Genomic DNA, 21815 nt, shown 5'->3' with positions numbered 1-21815 from the left:
AAAGGGAAAAGGGGTTCACTAGGGAAAAAGTAAAGGCAGCAAGAGGGTAAGGTTTTAGTTGGATATTTTATTAGTCATGTGTTATTCAACCCAAATATCTCAATGGGACTAAAGCATTGTTGACTTTACCAGGATATAACCTATTACTGTATTTTGTTGTTTTTTTTCAAATGGGGCCTGACCACTTGGGTTGGTGAGTCATCAGATCAGCCCCATGGTGGCTAAAGCATCTTAATCTTGTCTTGGATTACGATAAAACTTCACTGCCACCCTGTGTTCCCTGGGCACAGGTGGCTTGGAGGCATGGGATGACAGTCCTATGTTGCCCTCCTCCCCAATTGTTGCAGTCATCTTCAGTTGCAACAGCCCACCTGCCTTGTTCTCAGGCACTCTGCCCGATGTCAGATACAGTGCCCACATGCCAGGGAGTGGGTTTTGTTATATTTCAATAAGTACCACAAATTGAACATATATATTTTCCTTCTTCTGAGTGTTATATGCTAACTTCTGCAATAATTTAGAAGAAATGAGGTGACAGCTTTCCACCATGAACTTTTAGTTAGAGGTCAACCCATTGGGGGGAAAAGTGAGAAATAGTGCTCAGCTTCATAAAACAGTGCATTTACATTGTTTGATATTTATTATTAGCCACCCTGAGTCATCATATTGGGAGCAAAGGGGGATATAAATAAAGAACATAAAGAAATAAGCATACTGTCTACTATCTGGTCTAATTTTTAGTATAAAACAATGTAGCCACATTTATGTATCACCTAGTATTAATGTAATAGGAATATGTGAGAGATAAATTCAGTAAATTAAAGAGAAAATCTCAGAGATTCTATATCAAATGACCCCTGTTCAGTTGCATCTAGTAAGTGTGGGGTGTCACAGGATTTCATCCTGTCTCCCATGTTGTTCAACATCCTTATGAAGCTACAGTGCCTGGATGGCTGTGAAAGGATGAATGAAGGACAATAAATTGAAACTGAATATTGATAAGATGGAAGTTTTGTGTATTGGTGGACTAGAAGAAACCACCTAATATGAACTGAATCCATGTTTAAGTATTCCTATTATACCATAATAAAACAAAAAATATTTTAAATGAAAATGCTTTCCAAAAAATGAAATGTACCGCAGCCAAGCCTCAAATTGTCAAGTTTTGCTAGATGGTCATTAATCTTCTCACCCTCACAGTGTCTCATGAATTTTTCTTCAATAGCATGTTCTGCCTTTATAATAAATTGCTACCCATATCATATAACTTAATGTGTAAACACATAAATACTGGTTTTGGCACAGTCCCACTTGTGTAAAACAATGACACCATTGAAATATGTCCTTCTGATACTGTTGAAAGTTTGTGTACTGAGCTGGAACTGGCTGCAATTTCAGGACTCCCCAAGACTTTGTTTGGTAGTGACAACAGATAAACGTCTCCATGATGTACTTTTTTGGGTGGTAAATGGTGCAGCAGGTTGTCTATAGAATAATCTTTTCAAAGCAATTGGTAGAATGGAGCTCCTAAATGTTGACTCTATCCAGAGCATCACAAAACCAGCACACCTGATCCTTTTGACTAAGTAAAATGGTCCCCTAGACTGCAATACAACACAACCCCTCCTGGTGTGAGGCCAATACAGCCTGAGGTTATACAGGGTAGACTCAAACAAAGAAAACTGAATTTTGCTAGAACAACTCACCTCTCATCTTATAGGAAGCAATCAATTGACAACAGAAAAGTTTGCTTTCTCTGTTTGTCTCTCAGCCTTGAACAATTAGGATATAGAAAAGCTATCCAGCAGACCAACTAAATAGAACATAACGTGCATAGAAAAACCTATGAAATGTATGGAACTGCTATAAATTGACAGGTAACTTAATAAATAATAATAACTTTATTTTTGTATCCCACCACCCTCTCCCTGAAGGGACTTGGGGCAGCTTACATGGGGACAAGCCCAGTCAAACAGAAATTAAATTGTAACACAATAAAAATTACATATACAAACATCATAAACATCATAAAACAAAACTATCAACAATCAACCAGTAGCCTAACATAGTGGCCATATACTGAGATAAGGGGCAAGGCAGGGGCTTGTGCAATGCAGTTGCAAGGTCAGGGCTGGTGGAAAAGTGCAGGAGCCAGATGATAAGTTGGGCTAGAAGACCAACGTCAATAAGAGTCATACAACTATAGGGCAGGAACAATGGCAAAGTGCAAGAGGCAGATATTGAATTGTGGCTGGAGGAGCCAAAGTGTCTAGTGAACTGATTATTCAAAAACACAATGGAACACTCACATTTTTAGTTCTTCAATAAATCAAAATCAAAAATTTATGTGTATCCTGCCCCCTCTCCCCAGGGTAACTCAGGACGGCTAACAAAATGAAATAATAAACAAAGCAAATGGGCAATATAAAAAAATCATAAAATTAATTATCATAAACTTAATAAAGCACAGTTACACAAACAACATTGAAACAAGATTAAAATCCTTGTCCAAAGTTAAAAGCCACATCTAGAATTAAAAGCTATATCCTGTAAAGCAGTCCTTAGGAGGTTTTTTGGTGTGTCAGGAGTGACTTGAGAACTGCAAGTTGCTTCTGGTGTGAGAGAATTGGCCATGTGTAAGGACATTGTCCAGGGGATGATGGATATTTGATGTTTTACCATCCTTGCGGGAGGCTTCTCTCATGTCCCTACATGGGGAGCTGGAGCTGACAGAGGAAGCTCAACCCACTCTCCCCAGATCTGCACTGCTCACCTGTCAGTCAGCAGTCCTGGCACAAGGGTTTAACCCATTGCATCACGGGCACTCAGTTCTTATTTAACAAGCCAGATCTTCAGATGTTAGGTTCTTCACATATGTTAGTGGATGATAATTTGCTCATGGTGTTAATAAAAAAAGAAGAATCCTTTGGTCTGGTTGCATATAAACCCAGTTTTCAAAGGGTCTCTCAAAAATATTATTAAATAACAGGAAAACTAAATTGAAGCCACTAGTATCTGTGTTTATCTGGAAATCATTATTTCTATATAGTTTACCAATTATAAAAATATCTTACATAAATAATTTTTTTTCATTTCTTAACTTCTTTTTTCTTGTCTTTCCTAATTTCCCATTCATAATGCTGTGAAATGGGTTAGCGTTTTCTGTCATTAACTACACAGATCTTATTCTAGTTTGCTGCAGCTTTCAATTTTGATAGTATTTGTCACTGCATATCAGTAGAATGACAAAGGAAAGACATGAAGGAAACAAATGAGGGTAAACTTGCACAGATAGTACTTCATTACTTTAATGCCATAGTATTCCTTATACATCATTTTGAGTCTGAAAGAAAGTTTTATGTCTTTTGGAATGTAAAATTACAAAAGAGCATGGAGAGAAAAAATCGGGAAGTGTCTCTAATACTTTCACAATATGAATTGTAATCACAGGTTAGAAACTTTAGGCAGTGGTAGTACACATTCACCTAACCTTCTAATACAGTCAACCCTCCACATTTTTGAGCCTCACTTTTATGGATTTGATTAATATGTTTTTTTCCTAACACGATTACCTATAAAGTTGGTAAAATAGAGTCACGCTGGAAAACCCAGGGAATCCTGGGGAGGGTGTTCTCTTAGGTTAAAAGTATAGCATTGTTTCTTTGAAAGTGTTTTTTTCCCCATTTTCACAGGTTCCTTCTGCCTCCAAGCCCATCAAATGTGAAAGTCTGGTTGTTGGTCTGTGGAAAAAAAATGCTACCACCACACACCTAAGTAAGGTCCCTTCTGTATTACTATATAAAAGCCAGATTATCTGCTTTTAACTGGATTATATGGCAGTGTTGACTCACATAAACCAGTTCAAAGCAGATTATCTGGACTTTATATGGCTGTATAGAAGGGGTCTAAGATTGCTGGACTAATTACATTCATGGATTGTTTTTAAATGCCCCCAAATTAATAATAGCAGCTAATTTTAGTGATCATTGAATACACATTTGAAAATATCAAGGGCACATCTATACTGATCACTTAGGTCAGTGTGGGTTCACTTACAGTGACTAAAGCTACAAGAGGCAGATCTAGGTCAATCTGGAGGCAATGCCACTTTTATACAACATAGGGGCTGTCAAGACAGTTGGGTTAGTTCATTACTGCTATCCTGCATTTTCCAGTCTTACGCAGTAAAGGACATGGAATGGCAGTTCCCTGTGTGTCCCCTGTATTGTAGTAGTCCCAGCATACGGCACCAGCCTTCTTTTCAGCACACTGCCCGAAGAAGAAGGAGAAGGGTGGAAAGGTTTACCCCCGTCTTCCTCTTCCCCTTCTCTTGCCATGCTAGTGCTGAGAAGAAGAATGCAGGTACTGTATCATGACTGGGGACCGCTGCAATTTGTGGAGAGGAGCGACACACTTATTGTATTTGGTGCAGTTGGGGGCCCTTCTACATTTAACTAAAACCCAAGAGGAAACAGGTTAAAAAACCCACTTCCTCCTGGGTTTCACTTCCCACCTCCGCCCATAAGCCCTCAGGGGGTGGCTAAATGTCATATCGGATCAACCTTTGTTTGATACTTTATGGCATCCAGCCTACCTCCCAGTCCTCCATTCCTTCCAAAACACACTGGAGGAAACTGCCGGCCGCACAGCAGAGAGTGAGGGGCACCCTTCCACTCCTTCAGGCTCCAGGGCCCCAAAGAACCAGGATGGTGGTCTGGATTGACCCCTGGGATCACGGAATGAGGTACCGGGAGTCAAACCTCACAGGCACAACACCTCAACAAATCCAGACTTTTCAGTAAGGTCCAGATCTGTTAAGGCATTTTATTGATCAGAAGTAAACTGGGAAAATCCAGTTTACTTTGCATTAATCCGAGTTTACCTGAGGTGCTGTTTGAATGCCTCAGGTAAACCCATTACCTATCACAAGTTTTGGGCTTGTGTAATAAGGCCCTGAGAGGTAGGGACACCCTTCAGTCTCTAAGAGCCAAGGTATTTCCAATGAGGACTTGTGGACCCAATCCAGAATCCAAGACATCGGAGTAGGTTTGCATTAGTTGCCCATGTAGAAGGGCCCAAAGTGAAAGCTAAAAGGCATGTTTAAAGAGTCAAATTAAATGTAATGGTATTTCCATTCCTCCAAATTACATATCTTTTGTGAAATGTTATCAGATTTGATCTGGAATGGAGGTCCTGAATCTTTAATCCAAATCTTTGATCTTCCCAGTCCGTCTTGAGTATCCAATAGCCTACAATATTCCATCAGAGTATTGGTGTAGTATATAACATGCCTACATATTCTGTTAAAAACAAATGCTAGTATGGTTTCCATTTCTGTATTTGATTGTGTGTAATTTGGCCTTTAAAAGCTTGAGAAGACATAACTAAGGAATTGCTAAAGGGGTGACAGGTATGAGATAAATAATGTGGGTAGGAGGAGTGAGATGCCAGAAACTTGAATGGTATTATCCCATTTGTTTAGCAGGAGACAAACGTTCTAATGCTAGTTAAAAATGCACTGTAAATTGACACAAAATGAAAAAAAGTGAAGTCATGCATAAACTGTGAGCAAACAAGCTACCAAATCCTCAAAATCAACAATGCCAAATGACTGTTTGGACAGTCTGAAAAAATGTAAAACCATAAGATTCATTCTAAAACTCAAATAAATAAATAAATCACCAACTGGAAATTATTCAAAGCCTTAGAAGAGCTCACCAGGGAGTGGAATACATTTCTGAAGTGAAGTAATTACATCTGTGGTTAATTTCATCGGAAGCTTACTAACTGACAAGGAAGCTTTTACAATAGCTGCAATCATTGGGATTACAAGTTCTCAAGAGTCCTGCTGAAGCCAAACAATCCAGGGTGCTCACACTAAACTGTTCAGTGCAGATGTGTTCTAATTAGCTATTTCAGACACAGGTGTGCATATAAAAAGGTAAGCATAGCTTACTGATGAGCCGGATGATCCTCAAGAAACTCCCCCTTTAACAGTAGCACTATGTGATGCCAGATTTAGCATTCGTTTAAAAATTAAAGTGTTTGCTGCCCTTTTCCTTGAAAGGATAGCCTTGAAAATGTAGGCTACAAATTGATCCACTGGGATGACAGCAATCTCTTTTGCAACCATAGTGAAAATATGCTTAATGAACCTTTTCCTGCTAATTGCGATTTTCATCTCAGAGCCTCTAGTACACTCCAACCCACACTTGGGACAGGAACAGGACCTTCTTAGTTACTTCATTCAAAAGGCAATTCATACTAAGTTATGTTGCTATTGTTATTTACTATCAGATAAGCTTTCATTTACGTCAAATAACAACAATTACAAAGTTAAAACTTAATTACCTCCATAAAAAATATGTTGACACTTTGCTTAATGGCCTTTCTTTCTGAGAACTCTCTGGGATGATAAGTGTTTTCACTTGCTTGAAACTTTTTGTGGTAAAAGTATGATAGCTGGGATCCTACGCTGGTTATGCAACGTGGCTCTGAATTAATGAGGGGAACACGTGCGCGAAACAGCACAGCAAGTGAAAGACACAACTGCACCAGAGTCGTGGCAACATTGCTCACCAGAAAGAAGGAGAGGTAACATTTCTATCTTCTTTACGGTCTTCGTAAGCCATTGCTTATCATTTAACATTAAATAACTCTTACATTACTTCACCCTTATCCTCTCCTACCTGAGTTAAATTACTTCACTGCTATCCTGTCGCAGCTGCGTCTCTCACTCACTCTGCTGTCTTGCCTTCATTAATTCTGAGCCGCATTGTGCAACTAGCATAGCGTAGGGTCCCAGCTATCATACTTTTGCCTTTTTTTGTTTTTAATTCTACTAGAACTATTAAAATTGGGTTTAAGTCATCTATTACTTAGATGGAATGGATAAAATGATCAAATCCAACTAAAAGAGACCAATTGAATCAAATGGGATTTACATAAGTGTTGATTCCCAGCAATAGAATCAATGGGTCTGCCCTCATGTATAATGGCAGAACATATGCAACTTCGTTTCTGCAACTCTTCTGCTCCACATTGGACCAAGATGTCAATTTCCTTTCAGGAGGGAACTTATGGGTGATATTCTGGTTTACTTTAACTAGCCAGAAATAGACTGGCAACTGTCACCTGGAGGGTCTTTTCGGTGACTACTCCTAGACTGTGGAATGACCTCCCAGAAAAAAATGACAGCTAAACATGCTGTCTGAATTTTACAAAGCATTATAAACCGATCTCTTCCAGAAGACTTACTCAGTTATTTTTAAACTATGAATTTTTGTTTTAGTTATATATTGTATTTTAATATATGTTGTATACCACCTTGAGTCTTAGGGAAAGGTAGGTCAGAAATTTGGAATTTTTAAGTATGCCATTTCTTAAGTGAATGTAAGTAAATGTAAGAATGAGACCCAAGCATGCTGTAAGTAATGACAATCAATCCACCTGGTTAAACTTACGTAATTTGCAGCCAGGGTGGAGTAGTTGTAAAAGTACTAAAGGAGTACAAAACTTCTATGTTGTTTTAGGGTTGGTTTATGGAGGGTTGTTGCTGGAGTCATGATGTTGGAGGTATGGAGAGTCTGTGTTGGAGGAGTGTGCTTATGAGAAAGCTGCAAAATTCCCAAAGAAGAAAGAGAAAGCTTTTGCAAGCAAGAAGGCTTCCCCTGCTTGTGAGTTGCTGGTAGAAAGGTTTGAAGAAAAGTTCCTGTATTGTAAATATTCTTTTGTATAATGCCTTTTTCTGCTACAAAGACAATTGATGTATGTGTCACTGTCTACTCCTTAAACCGGAGAGGGAGAGTTTCTGCTGAGAATGGGCTATTTCCTGTTACCAAATAATAGAACCTTTTTAATTACACTGTGACAAAATTAATAGTAGTTGTTGTCAGCATCAGCATGATTGTCAGCTCATCATATTTCAACCAACAATTATTTCATTAGGAAAGACAAGTATGGAAGACCAGTTTCCCTCTTCCTGGTTAAGGACAGTTTAGGTAGAATTAGTTGTGTAGAGCTGCAGTTATATCATTGGCTGTGAAGGGATGGTGGACCCCATCAGTGAAATGACTGAAATGCTTTTCTTCTGTATATCATCTGATACATGATATCGCCATGCTCTGGGGATGCATGGAACTGCACCCAATTCTGACACAAAGCAGTTATTACGGATCCTATTTATCTCATTTATTCTAATGGATCATCTGATGGGAACAATCTTGTTTCATATGTTGCTGCTTGCAGAGGGCATTGTTCCCCCCCCCCCCCCATGGTTTCATTATGTTTGATGTTTTTAACCTATAAACACATTGTTGTGAATGGAAAGGAGGGAAACAAATATAAGCGATTAGTAAATCTTAGTACATTTAAGAGGTGCCGTTCCTTTGTGTGTGGCACTTGTCTGATCAATGAAAAATATCTATAAGATACATGGCAAGTGCTCTGCTTCCACTGTTACAAATAAGCCTGAAGCAAGGAGTCAACACAGCTGGTGTCCTAAGATAGCTTTTCTCTATTGCTTTCTAGATTCTACGTGCTTCAAAATACTTGACAGTATTTTGGCACAGTTTTTACTACTTATCGCAATTCACACTTGTGATTAGGTATGCTAGTGAAACCCACTGGCCTTTGAAAAGGACACTAGAAAACATATTCTCTTTGCTCTGTCAAGCTGTGCCATCTGTGAACAGCTCCATTGCCTCATGATTAGGAAGTGAGAATCTAGTAGGTCTTTTTCACCCAGATGTTTTATTGTTGAACTCTACTGTACTAGTCTTTCCAAACCCTTAGCTTTCTGTCGCAGACAGTTCTGTTGATTCACAAAGGATTCTACAAAAGAAGCAAATCAATATATATGCTACGTCTTCTTTTGTTTATGCAAACCTTGTTTTGTCTACTTTCTCAAATGGAAATGATTGTTGAATTTAAAAATTAATGTACAGATATCAACAAACGATAATGTAAGTGCTACCTATTAATAGAGTGAAATACAGCCTTAAAATAAAAAGTGTTGTAAGCCTCTAAAAATGGTATCTATAAACTTGAAAATAGGTTAAAATTGGGAAATCTCATATTACTTTAAGGCCCTAGGGGTGCATATATATAGAGAGAGGGGGGGGGGGGGGGAGGGGGGAGGGGGGAGGGGAAAGGAAATGAGTCTTTCTTTCTAGATGAAAATAGACCTCAAATAAAACAAACAGGATTTCCCTTGCTACCAAAGATTACTCTTTGAGAACAATCCACCAGAAGTTCCAATGCACAGCTTTTACTAAATTAAATGGAAGCTGCAGAACAGAACATCCTGGTGGATTGCAACCCATATTTCATACTGAATATACCGTATCAAGCATCATTCGGCACTGAAAGTACTCCACATAAAAATAAATGATATGCTGGCAAAAGAACTGCTTAATTTAAAGAGTTCTCAGGATAAAAAGTAAATCAATAAAATGGATTAAGTGTTTAAATATATAGTATCTTAATTAAAATTTGAACTATGCAAGTTCCTTCAATGTGCTATTAAGTGAACTGACCAAGTGGAAAATAGAACCTGACCTTTGAAGTGTAGTCACTTGAGAACTAGTGACTTCAAAGAGGGAAAAAAACTTTCTCCTGTTCTTTTTCATGTGCTTTAAATTGAATTATGAGATGAGTTCAGGTTAAAACATCTCTATGTTTTACTCACAAGAGAATTATGGTCATTGATTTCCAGCTGTAAATGCTCAGGGCCTTATGTTACATTACTGTTATTCTCAGCCAAGTATATTGGATTTTGAAGTTTCTTCCCCCCCCCCCCCAAAACATATTTTTCTTAGCCCACAGAAGCTGCTTTCAACACTCCTCAAAGGACCAAACTCTTCTCTGACCAGTGATGTACATCCTCCCTTTTTCTTCTCTATTAATAATACTGGAGTGAGGAACCGGTGACTTCTGGATCCTGTCACCAGCAGAATAAATGAAAATTGGAGCAATCTGTCACATTCTATTGAATACTATACATTATTTGACCAGTATGAATGAAATGAATTCATTAACAGCTTAGAGACTTGTAATACAAAGTAAGAAAGGGCACCCAAAAGAAGAAAATATAAGTTTACTGTGCCTTCTCCAAAATGCTTTGAATTAGATGTGTTTTGGATTTATTCCCCCCGCCTCCAATTTTGGAATACCTGTATTTGCGCATATATATATATATATATATATATATATATAGGGCTCATTAATGTCATTTAGATTTCATATATATCTTACAGCTATAGCCTGGATGTGATTTTATCCAATATTTTAAATAATTTTGTGCATGAAACAAAATTTATGTGCATTGAATCCCAAAAAGTAAAGGTGCCATTATCATAGCCACACATGTGGACAATTTTGGAGTGTTTAGGATTTAAGAATTTTGGATGAGGGATGGTCTACCTATACTTATGATATATCTCATGAGGGTGTTATAGGCATATTTCCTAACTGTAGTGGAAGCATATTGTTTACTGAACCCACCTCTCAAGACTGGTACAAGCATAAGTGCGACTTCCAATTGTTCATTGCCCACATGTTACACTCTCATTTTTGTTGTTGTGCCATTTCAACTCATTGTGTCTTTCAGACATAAGACATCTACAGGTTCATAGCATGTAACAATCATTCCCAGGCACAAGCATTCTATGTTAAGAGCCAGCACTTTATAAAACATTGCCAACATTAGCTCTTTATATTCAATATTATGTATTTGCAGAACAACATGGACAAAATCCAACAGCTGAGCACTGCAAATACACTCAGGGCTTTTCCCTTGCAATGGAACAGCTTGCATTTTCTGATCCGTAACTTCCATAGCTAGCAATGGGACCTTGTTCTGCAGATGGTTCATTGAACTGGGGTTAATGTTTGCAATACTGAATGTTTAAACCCAACATACCAATTTCTAGATAACATTCATATGCTCAAGGCAAGACAGACAGGATTCTTAAATATACATTCCAAAGAATCCCTACAAGATATTAAAATTGTGAAACCTAATCTAAATTATGATATATTTTTAACACCCCAAATGAATCATTTTAGATGTTTGCAAAAGGAAGATATTCATGCTAAAACTAAACATCAAACTCAGTGAATAATATCTATTGAGAATAGAAATCCTGAGATATGTATAGTACATAATGCTGTTTTGTGTATATGTGTACTGTATATATTCATAATTCTTTTTAGAAACATTTACTAAGAATCAGTTTCTCATTAAATTGTTTAATTAGACTACACACAGAGACATTCTCTATTCACTTGTGTAAGTATATTCTAAAATTAGCCAGTGCAGAATAATCAGTCTGCGTCAACTGACTTACCCCATTTAGTGGATAGGTCTTCCATCCCAGCTCTCCAATTGCAGTAGTTGTATCGAGCAGCACAACTAGAAATAAAAAGTGGACATCAAATTATTTTTTAGAAAATCCCTTTACCTATATACTTTTTATACATGGCATAAAAGTAATCTTCTAGTTAAGTGTGCAGATTCTGAAAATAGCGGCAAGTCTGTTACTGATATGTCAAACCATGATATAGTTCAATTATAGCAACATGTAACAACCAATAGTGAAAGGACCAAAGCAGTAACATCTCCAGCCCATCCCCTGTTCAGATATCAGCTGGCACACCAGCAACTTAAATCAAGAAATAGTTTTTTAAAGATCTACAAAGACATTTGCTGGAACACCTCAGCAAGTGAGAGTCCAAACATGGCAGGTTAAAACCCAGAACCTCAATCCATGGCTGAGACCGGATGAGAAGCTCCCTCCTGGGCATACAGAAAATTGGGTGACTTGGAAGGCACTGAACAGACTGCACTCTGACATCACGAGATGGAGAACCAATCTTAAGAAATGGGGCTACAAAGTGGAGTCCACAAGACGCGACTGTGGAGAAGAGCAAACCATAGACCACCTATTACAATGCAGTCTGAGCCCTGCCATATGCACAATGGAGGACCTTCTCACAGTGACACCAGTGGCACTCCAAATGGCTAGCTACTGGTCAAAGGACATTTAATATAATGCCATGTTTTCAAACTTTGTGTCTTTTGTTTGGTTTTTAAAAATACAATACAAATGTACCCTTGGTTCGTTTCTGATACGATAAATAATGTTAAAATCAGATGAACGAAACACAATAGTTTAATACATTCCTGTTCTTGCAGTAGTTCATGGCAACATGGGAAGAAAACATTAGTTACTTATTCCAAGCAGCAGTGTTGCACTAATTGACTGATGGGTAAAGTGTGGTCTTCCAAATCTTGATGTATTGCTGCCCATTAAGTCATAGTCAGTGCTGGGGAAATCTGGGAAATACAGTCCAACAACATGAATAATGTAATGTAAGATAAAGCTCAAAATGAGCTAAACTGCCTAGGTGGGAGAAAGAAGCAATAAAAAGGTGGTTTCCAATATTTTTGAAGCAAAAAAAAAAAAAAGACAAAAGAATCGGTGGGATCACTGCTCAGTAAGGCTGGCAAAATGCCAACAGGTGACAACAAAAAGGCAGAACTGTTTAGAATGTATTTTGCTTCAATTTCTTTCCAACAGAAGAACTGTATGCTAAGGAAATAGGATTAAGAAGCCAGCCAAGATTCACCTAGTTAACCTAAATGAATTCAAATCTGCAGGACCAGAATATCAAAAAACTTGGTCGCATAATTCCTATCATCATTTGTGAGAAATTTTGGAGAACAGGTGAATAGTCAAAGGCCTGGAAACAAAAAAAATATGCTTCCTGTTTTCCAAAAAGGCAAAAAAGAATGTCCAGAAAACTACAGGACTCTCAACCTGAGCTCCATGCCAAGAAAAAAAAGTTAGAAATTGATTATACAGGAGTCTTTCATAAATATCTTAATGGCAATGTCAAACTAACCTTATACATTTCTTTGATCAAGAAAAGAGAGAGCATACACATAAACAGCATTCAAAATTCTCTTTTCAGCATCAGTGGCAAATGTGTTTTTGTCAAAACAAAACCTAGATAATTTGAAAATACTAAAGCTGAAAGCTAAGGATCGGCACTCTGTACCCACTGATTTTGCACCCTTGGATTCAATCTCCAATGGCTTGAAAATCTTGTTTAAAAATTCCCAAAGGTTGTTTAAGGAGATTGTGTTGGCAAAAAAGAATTTCCCTGAAAAATTTACCTTGGGTTTAGACAAAGGCTAATGGTAGCAATGTTTTGGGGGTTTTTTTGGTTTTTTTTTTTCAATACAATACCAGCTTGTTACTGTTTTTTGTTGGAAGAATGGAATGTACTCATTCCATAAACAAACATACCAAGGACATTCAAAACACTGAAATGAATGGAAGAAAAAACAAATATCTTGACATCTGCCCCCTTATTTTGGAAAGACAATGGATGTTACAATTCAATGTCAGCAGTCTTGTAATTCTTTCAAATTATTACATCTCTAAATTTTAGTAATTTATATTGACCAGTTTACTTTACCAAAATTTTAAAAATTTGGTGAATTTCAGTTTAAACTTTTCCAGATGGAATACTTCCAAAGAAACATAAAGCACAGTGAATAAGAAATACTCTGTTTATCTTTTCTTCTTTCCTGAAAAATACCAGAATTGTATGAACCTATCTGAATATATCTATATATTTGCCCAGAGGAAAAAACCACAGAGAATTTTAGTCCGAATATCACTGAAATCTAAATAAAAATTGAGGGTCAAGTCCCAGGAACCATAAAAGTGCTTGTATTATTTAGTGATTATTTTAGTGAACCATAGGATCTAGATTCTTTTTTCTTCTTTTAATCACAAAGGGGAATGAATATTTGTTAAATTCTGTTAGAATTCTTTGAGAATAATAATAATAATAATAATAATAATAATAATTGTAGTAGTAATAGTAATAGTAATAATCAACTTCTGAGGATATGATCAATGTTTTCATCAGCTTCCTTGCACAGTCTGCATTTTGGATCATCAGCTGATTTTTCAATCCTGGCCTTAACTGCATTTGTTGTGACTGGAATTGTATATTTCTGCCGCTTCTGTGATTGTTTATTTGTATTTTAATTCTGTAGCTTACTTGTCAATGGATGTCCAGAATCAGTAGCATCCACTACAGTCCTTTTTAGCCTGGGCGTCAACTGAGCCAGTATGGACTATTTTTGGTTTGCTTCTCCATTGTTTGCTTCTCCATAGCTCTTGGTTCCACTCCTCAGCTGAGACATCTCTGGCTTGGTTGGCCCTGCTGGTAGTTACACTACTGACAGCACAGCTCTCAGCATCCTTGGAGCAGTTAAGCCCCCCACCACAAAAAGGTGGCACCATCGGGGGTGGGTGGGTGGGTGATGAAACCATTGATCATATCCTCAGCTGTTGCAAGAAAATCGCACAGACTACAAACAGAGGCACAACTCTGTGGCCCAGATGATTCACTGGAACTTATGTCACAAATGCCACCTGCCAGCAGTAAAGAATTGGTGGGATCATAAACCTGCAAAGGTAATGGAAAATGAACATGCAAAAATACTGTGGGACTTTTAAATCCAGACTGACAAAGTTTTGGAACACAATACACCAGACATTATGATTGTGGAAAAGAAAAAAGTTTGGATTATTGATGTCGCCATACCGGGTGACCATCACATTGAGGAAAAACAACGGGAAAAAACTCAGCCATTATCAGGACCTCAAAATCCAACTGCAAAGGCTCTGGCATAAGCCAGTACAGGTGGTCCCAGTGGTCATTGGCACACTGGGTGCCATGCCAAAAGATCTCAGACGGCATTTGAAAACAGTAAATATTGACAAAATCACGATTTGTCAACTGCAAAAGGCCACCTTTCTTAGATCTGCAAGCATCATTTGAAAATACATCACACAGCCCTAGACGCTTGGGAAGGGTTCGACTTGTGATTTTGTCATACAAAATCCAGCATATAGATCTCGTTTGCTGTGACATACTGTGGTTTTATATCAGTAAAATAATAAACAACTTTATTTATATCCAGCCCCCTCTCCAAACAGGACTTGGGGCAGCTTACAGAAAATAAAACAGTACAAAAACTTGATACATAAATAACAATCCATAAAAATGGTTGCAACAAGAATGTGTATGAGCAGCAATTTATTCATATTGGACATGAAGATCCAATGGATGATTTTTGTAGATTCATGGATATATTTTGTCTTCCATGGGCTTCTGGATCTAAGGCAGTGGTTCTCAATTTGTGGGCCATGGCCCAGCAGTACTGCGAGAATGAAAATATGGTCTGTGAATCTCCTTCCTCTTTATTTTATTTCCGCTCCTTTCTGCAGAGCTCACCAGCCCTACCCCTTTTGGTACTAATGTTAGATAGTGGTCCCTGGTCAAAGTGGGCCCTGGCCAAAAAAAGGTTAGGGACCACTGATCTAGGAAGACCATTTAAGCCTGCAAATATACACAGTTTTGTCTTTCTATGCATATTTATTCAGAGATAAATTCCTTTTAAAATAATAGGTCATACTTTTAAACATGCCTGCACAAGACTACAGAATTTTATATGTATCCTAAGCAACCTGCTACATAGAAGCAGAGAATGAGTAAATTAGGTTTTGTCACTGGACTATAGTTTTCTAAGGTGAAGGTGCTTTAATAAGAAAGCCACTGAAGTGTGAATCACCAAGTTTGCATATTCATTTTACTCTTTGATGCTAGTCTTCAACAATTGATTACAAGTGCGAGTTGAAGCTTTATTAAGTAACCTGACAAACTACATGAAATCACCGCTTCTTTGTCACATCACATTTGGCAATTAAATGAGAAAAATATAGACTTCCTAAAAATACGCTGTTTCTATCTCATCTTCCACTAAACAGCATTTTGACAGTCATTAAAAAAAAATATTCCCAGGAACCGAAACAATTCTAAGGGCGTAAAAATGTTACACCTAAATAGAAATCTTAACATTATTTACATATAACTCTTTCTAGGATAATAATTGTATAATGGATGCCTACTCTAAATTAGTATTTTTCCTCTATAATATTCACAACATCACCACTGTGCAAATTGTTTTGCCTGGAAAAAAACCAGGCCATTCAGAATATATTTACAATTGTCCAATAGCTGCCTGTTTTCCAAAAGAATCTAATCCATAAACATAACATAATATAAAGGGGATTAAAATTTTACATTAACTCTGAGTGAAGAAAACTTGGCCTTTCTTAGGTCTGAAAATGTAGATATAAGCTTTCTGGGTTTTTTTAAATGAAAGAAAGTGATTATAAAGTAAAGGAATAAAAAGCAGGATTTTTTTTACTTAACAAGCTGCCTTTAAAAAATCCCACTAGTAGTTGTTCACAGAGGTGCCACATGTGATTGAGTTCATGCATGATAAAAAGTCATATAGAGATTTTCAGGATAAAATCCCGTGGTCTGTCTACGAACATAGATAGATTATTCGATATTTAAAGCAAGGATATAACTATTCTATGTTGATACAACAAGAAATGTGAGTTCATTCAGTGCTAATATTTGCAGTATGCTCTGTTTTGCACCTAGTCCAGGAGCTTCATAATGCAAAATGTCCTAAAATTGCAATTTAAGAAGATAAAATTACACACTCTTTATACTATTATTAGTTCATAGTGCACCTTAGATCTTTACCACAACAAGTGTTCTCTGAAAAATACTACAAAGAGCACTGCTGTAAGTGCAGCAAATTCTACAGGAAAAAATCAGATTATACTAGCCAAACCTTTGGAAATCATTTCCCATACTGTAAACTTCCTTAAAAACAATACCTTAGTCTTTCTGCCTCAAAATCAGTATCCTCTTTCTAGTCTTATCAACGTTGTCAAATTGCAGATCAATGTCTTCAGCTGTTTTCTTCTGATAACATCACATATGTGATGAACATACTCATAGAATCATAGAATCATAGAATCATAGAATCAAAGAGTTGGAAGAGACCTCATGGGCCATCCAGTCCAACCCCCTGCCAAGAAGCAGGAATATTGCATTCAAATCACCCCTGACAAATGGCCATCCAGCCTCTGCTTAAAAGCTTCCAAAGAAGGAGCCTCCACCACACTCCGGGGCAGAGAGTTCCACTGCTGAACGGCTCTCACAGTGAGGAAGTTCTTCCTAATGTTCAGATGGAATCTCCTCTCTTGTAGTTTGAAGCCATTGTTCCGTGTCCTAGTCTCCAAGGAAGCAGAAAACAAGCTTGCTCCCTCCTCCCTGTGGCTTCCTCTCACATATTTATACATGGCTATACTCAGGAGAGGATCCATCTTTGATGGTCTCCATGATTACACTAGATTTAATTGTGCTTGGTGCTGGGTGCCAAGTCACTGCATGTGATGGTGGCCAATGCCAGATATTATTTAAAACTTGGCTGCCCTCTCATGAGCCCACTGAACATCATTCAGGGCTTATGTGGACTTTTCTGACCTGGCATGGTTGAAGGTAGTCAAGCATCTTATCATCAGATTGGATCGGGTGCATTTACACCTATGGGTCCAGCCTATGACCCCTGCATAACCAATGCAAGGAGAATGATTGAAGAACTGCCACATAGTTCAAAAAGCATAAGTAAAGGTGAATGTCAAGGGACAATCGGTAGCTAGGGAGCAGAAAAAAATATATTGGCAGTTTGATGTACAGGAAATAATGGATCTAAAAGCTTATCTACAACAACAAAAAAGCAAACAAATCCCTGAATTACCCTATATGTTTGTTTGTTTGTTCCAACTGACTTTGGGCAAAATCGAGCTGCTCCATTGTTTACTAAAAGCTATGGTAGTAGCGACACAGAGGAGGTGGGGCAGATACATTTCTCGGCTACCTAGACAATGCCATGGGAGGGATTGCTCTGTGGCAGATTTCTACTGGCTAAACTGCCTGGTGTAAATTAACCCCAAGTTTAAAAGGAACTAGTTGTGTATTTGCACTTCCACAAGAGGCCCAATTAAGTTGCACAATTTCAACATATTATTATATATTTATCCAGATCATTAGTCATCATATTATTTGAAGAAGGGTTATAGGGATGGCTTTAGTATGCTGTTTCATGAAATCTTGAAAGCCTTCACTTTTTGTTGCAATTTTAAGAGGGACTCTGAAAGATAAACAGATTCTAATATTCCACAGCATTGGAGGGGGAGCAGGAGAAGGTTGGGACATGCTTGCCCACTTCTTTTTTTAGAGTGTCCCTTAGAGCTTGTTTAGGTGTGTGGTGGGTGTAGTCAAGGTAGGTCCAAACCATGGCATCTCTACAAATGGTTGCTCTCTGAGATACCGAGGCATCAGCAACCATGGTCAGGTCATGGACACTGAAAAACCATGGCTTCCTTTATTTTTAATGTGGTCTTTTTCTTTACATACTGTATTCTTTTTTTTACCAAGCATTATGGTCTTTTCTGTTGAGTTATGTTGTTTCAGTGGTATGTCCAATATATGCCCTCAGTTTAGTAATTTTGACTTCTAATAGAAACTTGGGCTTGATTTGCTTTATGACCCATCTGTATTTCTTTTGGGCAATATCAGTAGATACTAATAGGAATAGAACTCTCCTCCAGGACCACACTTAAAATGAACTAATTCTCTAGCTGTCACCTTTCTTCACTGTCAAGCTTTCATAACCATTCATGGAAATCAGAAATATTATGTCGTAGTATTTAATGGTACTTCTTTATACTTAAACATCTTATCATGTTCTATCATAGCTTATTTTCCAAAGGTGCAACTACACTGTAAAATTAATGCAGTTTGACATCACTTTTAATGCCCTGACTCCACACTATGGAATAATGGGAGTTGTAGTTTGGTGAGACACCAGTACTATCTGTCAGTGAATACCAAAGATGTAAAAGCATGACAGTTTAGTAGTGTCAAACTATATTCTTACTACCTGGTTTTTCATTTTCTTTCTTGAAGTTTCTCAATAGCCGTTCTAAATTTTTTGCAATGTACTGTTAATGCTATCTTGACTGTTGCCTGAGTATAAATTATGCATCAGGACAATCAGAAATTCTCTTAGAGTGATACATAGTTGTTCATGATGTACACTATCAAAGAGCTGATTTTCTTCTGAAATTCTTTGGTTTGCTCTATTAGACAATATATGTTTACATTGAGTTAGAATCAGAGAATCATATCATAGAATCAGTGAGTTGGAAGAGACCTCATGGGCCATCTAGTCCAATCCCCTGCCAAAAAGAAGGAAAATTGCATTCAAAGTACCCCCGACAGATGGCCATCCAGCCTCTGTTTAAAGGCCTCCAAAGAAGGCGCCTACACCATACTCTGGGATAAAGAGTTCGCCTGCTTCCATAATGTCTCTTCCTCTTCTAAACCCATTTTGGACATCTGGGATGCCTCCTTCTATATGTGAAAAAAGCCGTTGTTTGTATAATCCTGAGCATCACCTTGCTTGCTTGGGAGATTACTCTAATTGCCACAATCTCTACTGCCTCCTTTGCAGTTTGTGGGTTATTGTTTGACTGAATGTCGTCTCTGTAGTTTGAAACAGCTGTATACCCTTTGTTTCTGGTTATTTATCTCATTCAAGTGTCTTTTCCAATTTATTTCCTGAAATTTGTGACTCACTGACAAAAGATTCTTCCTTGGAGAAATCTGTCATCCTGTCATCAGCTTTATATAGTTCTTGAGTATATTGCTCTCATCCTCTTTTTATTTTGTCCTGATCATTCTCTGATGTTCAGAACTTCCATCATTTTAGTTTAGTCTTTTTCAGTGCTGCTGGTGAAGAGAAATAGCAAGGCATGTTCTACTGGAGAATGGCTGTCAAACAGGCTACTTTCCTTAGCAATCAAAAGCAAACCTTCAAACACCCCATATGATTACCTTTAAAGATGTTTGAACTAGAAACATATTCACTCTTATCTTTCATTTCAAGATTCATTTCATTTTAGCTGTACAACACAAATTTGGGAGTATTTGTAATCCCAAACACCAGTCAATTTTAATGAAATAAGAATAAATAATAAATTCTTCACAAGATCCCTTTCCTGGACAGAATCAAAAGCTAGTAGGATTATCATGCATTTCTAATTATATGAATATTTATTTTTAAAATTGATCTACTACTCTTTTTGGTAAAAATACACCAATTGAGTGCAAATTGAATGTAATTAAAGTCACAGAAAAAACATAATAAAATTATTATTTTTATTTATGATTAAAGAATGTATTTATGAAAAACTATTTCAGGTAGCTTACAGCCCTTAAGATCATCAGACATATTGTACTAAAACCATGTAAAAGTTAGAGAGGTGGATTTACAGCTTTCTTAAAAAAAAGAGAATGGAGAAGAGACCACCTATAATTACTAAAAGGATGCATTCCACAATTTGGAAAAAATGGGGAAGAAGGCCTGGCCTCGCAGACATCTATATAAATAAAAATGTAATGTTCGTTTGTGGGATGAGCATAACTCAAAAACCACTGGGCGAATTGACACCAAATTTGAACACAAGCCACCTCTCAGACCAATGAGTGACCATCACTTATAAAAATACTGGAAAACACAGCAGAAGGGACTTAAAAAGACAAAAATATATAAATATACATTAAAAATAAATAATAAGAAGAAATCCAGCACTGCAAAGCTAGGCTATTGCTCCAGAGAATGCGCAGAGGGTCATAGAAATATAATAATAATAACATAGAATATTATAATAATAAATATATAATAATATAAATAATACAATAAAATAATAATAATAATAATAATAATAATAATAATAATATAGAATCTATATAAATAAAAATGTAATGTTAGTTTGTGGGATGAACATAACTCAAAAACCACTGGATGAATTGACACCAAATTTGGACACAAGACACCTTTCAGGTCAATGAGAGACCATCGGGCATACAAATACTGAAAAACACAGCAGAAGAGACTTTAAAAGCAAAAAAAAAAAATACAATGGATGCGCAAAACCACACACACACACACACACACACACACACACACAAACACACATATACAGAAATATATAAACACACACACATATATATATACATATACATATACACACACAAAACACATATACACAGACTGGGCCACAGCAATGCATGGCAGGGGACAGCTAGTTACAAATAAAGTACTATGCTTTCGGGGGGGGGGGGGGCTCTCCTCCTGCTGTTAATATCTGGACAGATTCATAATATGGTTCATTAGATAACAAGGGCCTAAGTTGTTTTTGGGTGTAAATGCTTAAATCCACCACCGTTGGCTGAGCTCAGAAAAAAACCCAGGCAGTGCTGGTCTTTCAATAATGATTAGTTACCAGACCTAGAACATAACACACCCTGAAGAAAAAGAGGAAGACTGCATTCCAGATGAAAAGAGTCATCCAAGGAAGCCACACCAGTCATTTTGCAAGACATAAGCAAGGCTATTGGGGATAGGGTGACTTGGAGCACACCTACATTGACCACTTAGGTTAGTTTGCATCAGGTTTGGGAGAAACCCGTTTCATTGTGTGGATGATTAGACTGACATGTCTGAAATAAGTTTGAGGGCAGGATATTGATTATATTAACCACAGAAAGTAGTCTCAAGTGCTTCCAGAATCCAGAAATAGGATTTCCTCCATTTTCTAGCAAGATGGAGGCATAAGGGGGAAGGGTTAATTGACAGCAGTAGAGGCAACCAATTACCTTTTCCAGTGGTCAATTAACCCCTGCTGCCCAGTCATGCTCTTGGGCTGTTTTTTTGGCAGCACATGCCACCCTCTGAATTATAAACAATTCTGAATTATAAACATGCTCCATCATGGACAGTGTGCTTCACACTATGTGGA

At 37.4% G+C, this 21815-nt stretch overlaps 1 protein-coding gene across 7 annotated transcripts in view; it reads right to left on the bottom strand.

Annotated features, from left to right (window-relative positions):
* Window positions 1-21815, bottom strand: part of EPHA6 (EPH receptor A6) — a 524480-nt gene that overhangs the window by 458430 nt on the left and 44235 nt on the right. For all 7 annotated transcript variants that reach the window (XM_067466660.1, XM_067466661.1, XM_067466657.1 and 4 more), the window contains exon 2: window positions 11349-11413. In XM_067466660.1, coding sequence (XP_067322761.1) covers window positions 11349-11413 — 65 coding nt within the window. The remainder of the gene's footprint in view (window positions 1-11348; window positions 11414-21815) is intronic.

The sequence above is a fragment of the Anolis sagrei genome, chromosome 3, assembly GCF_037176765.1.
Source record: "Anolis sagrei isolate rAnoSag1 chromosome 3, rAnoSag1.mat, whole genome shotgun sequence".
In the NCBI taxonomy this organism is placed as follows: Eukaryota; Metazoa; Chordata; class Lepidosauria; order Squamata; family Dactyloidae; genus Anolis; species Anolis sagrei.
This window is presented reverse-complemented; position numbering and strand designations above follow the sequence as displayed.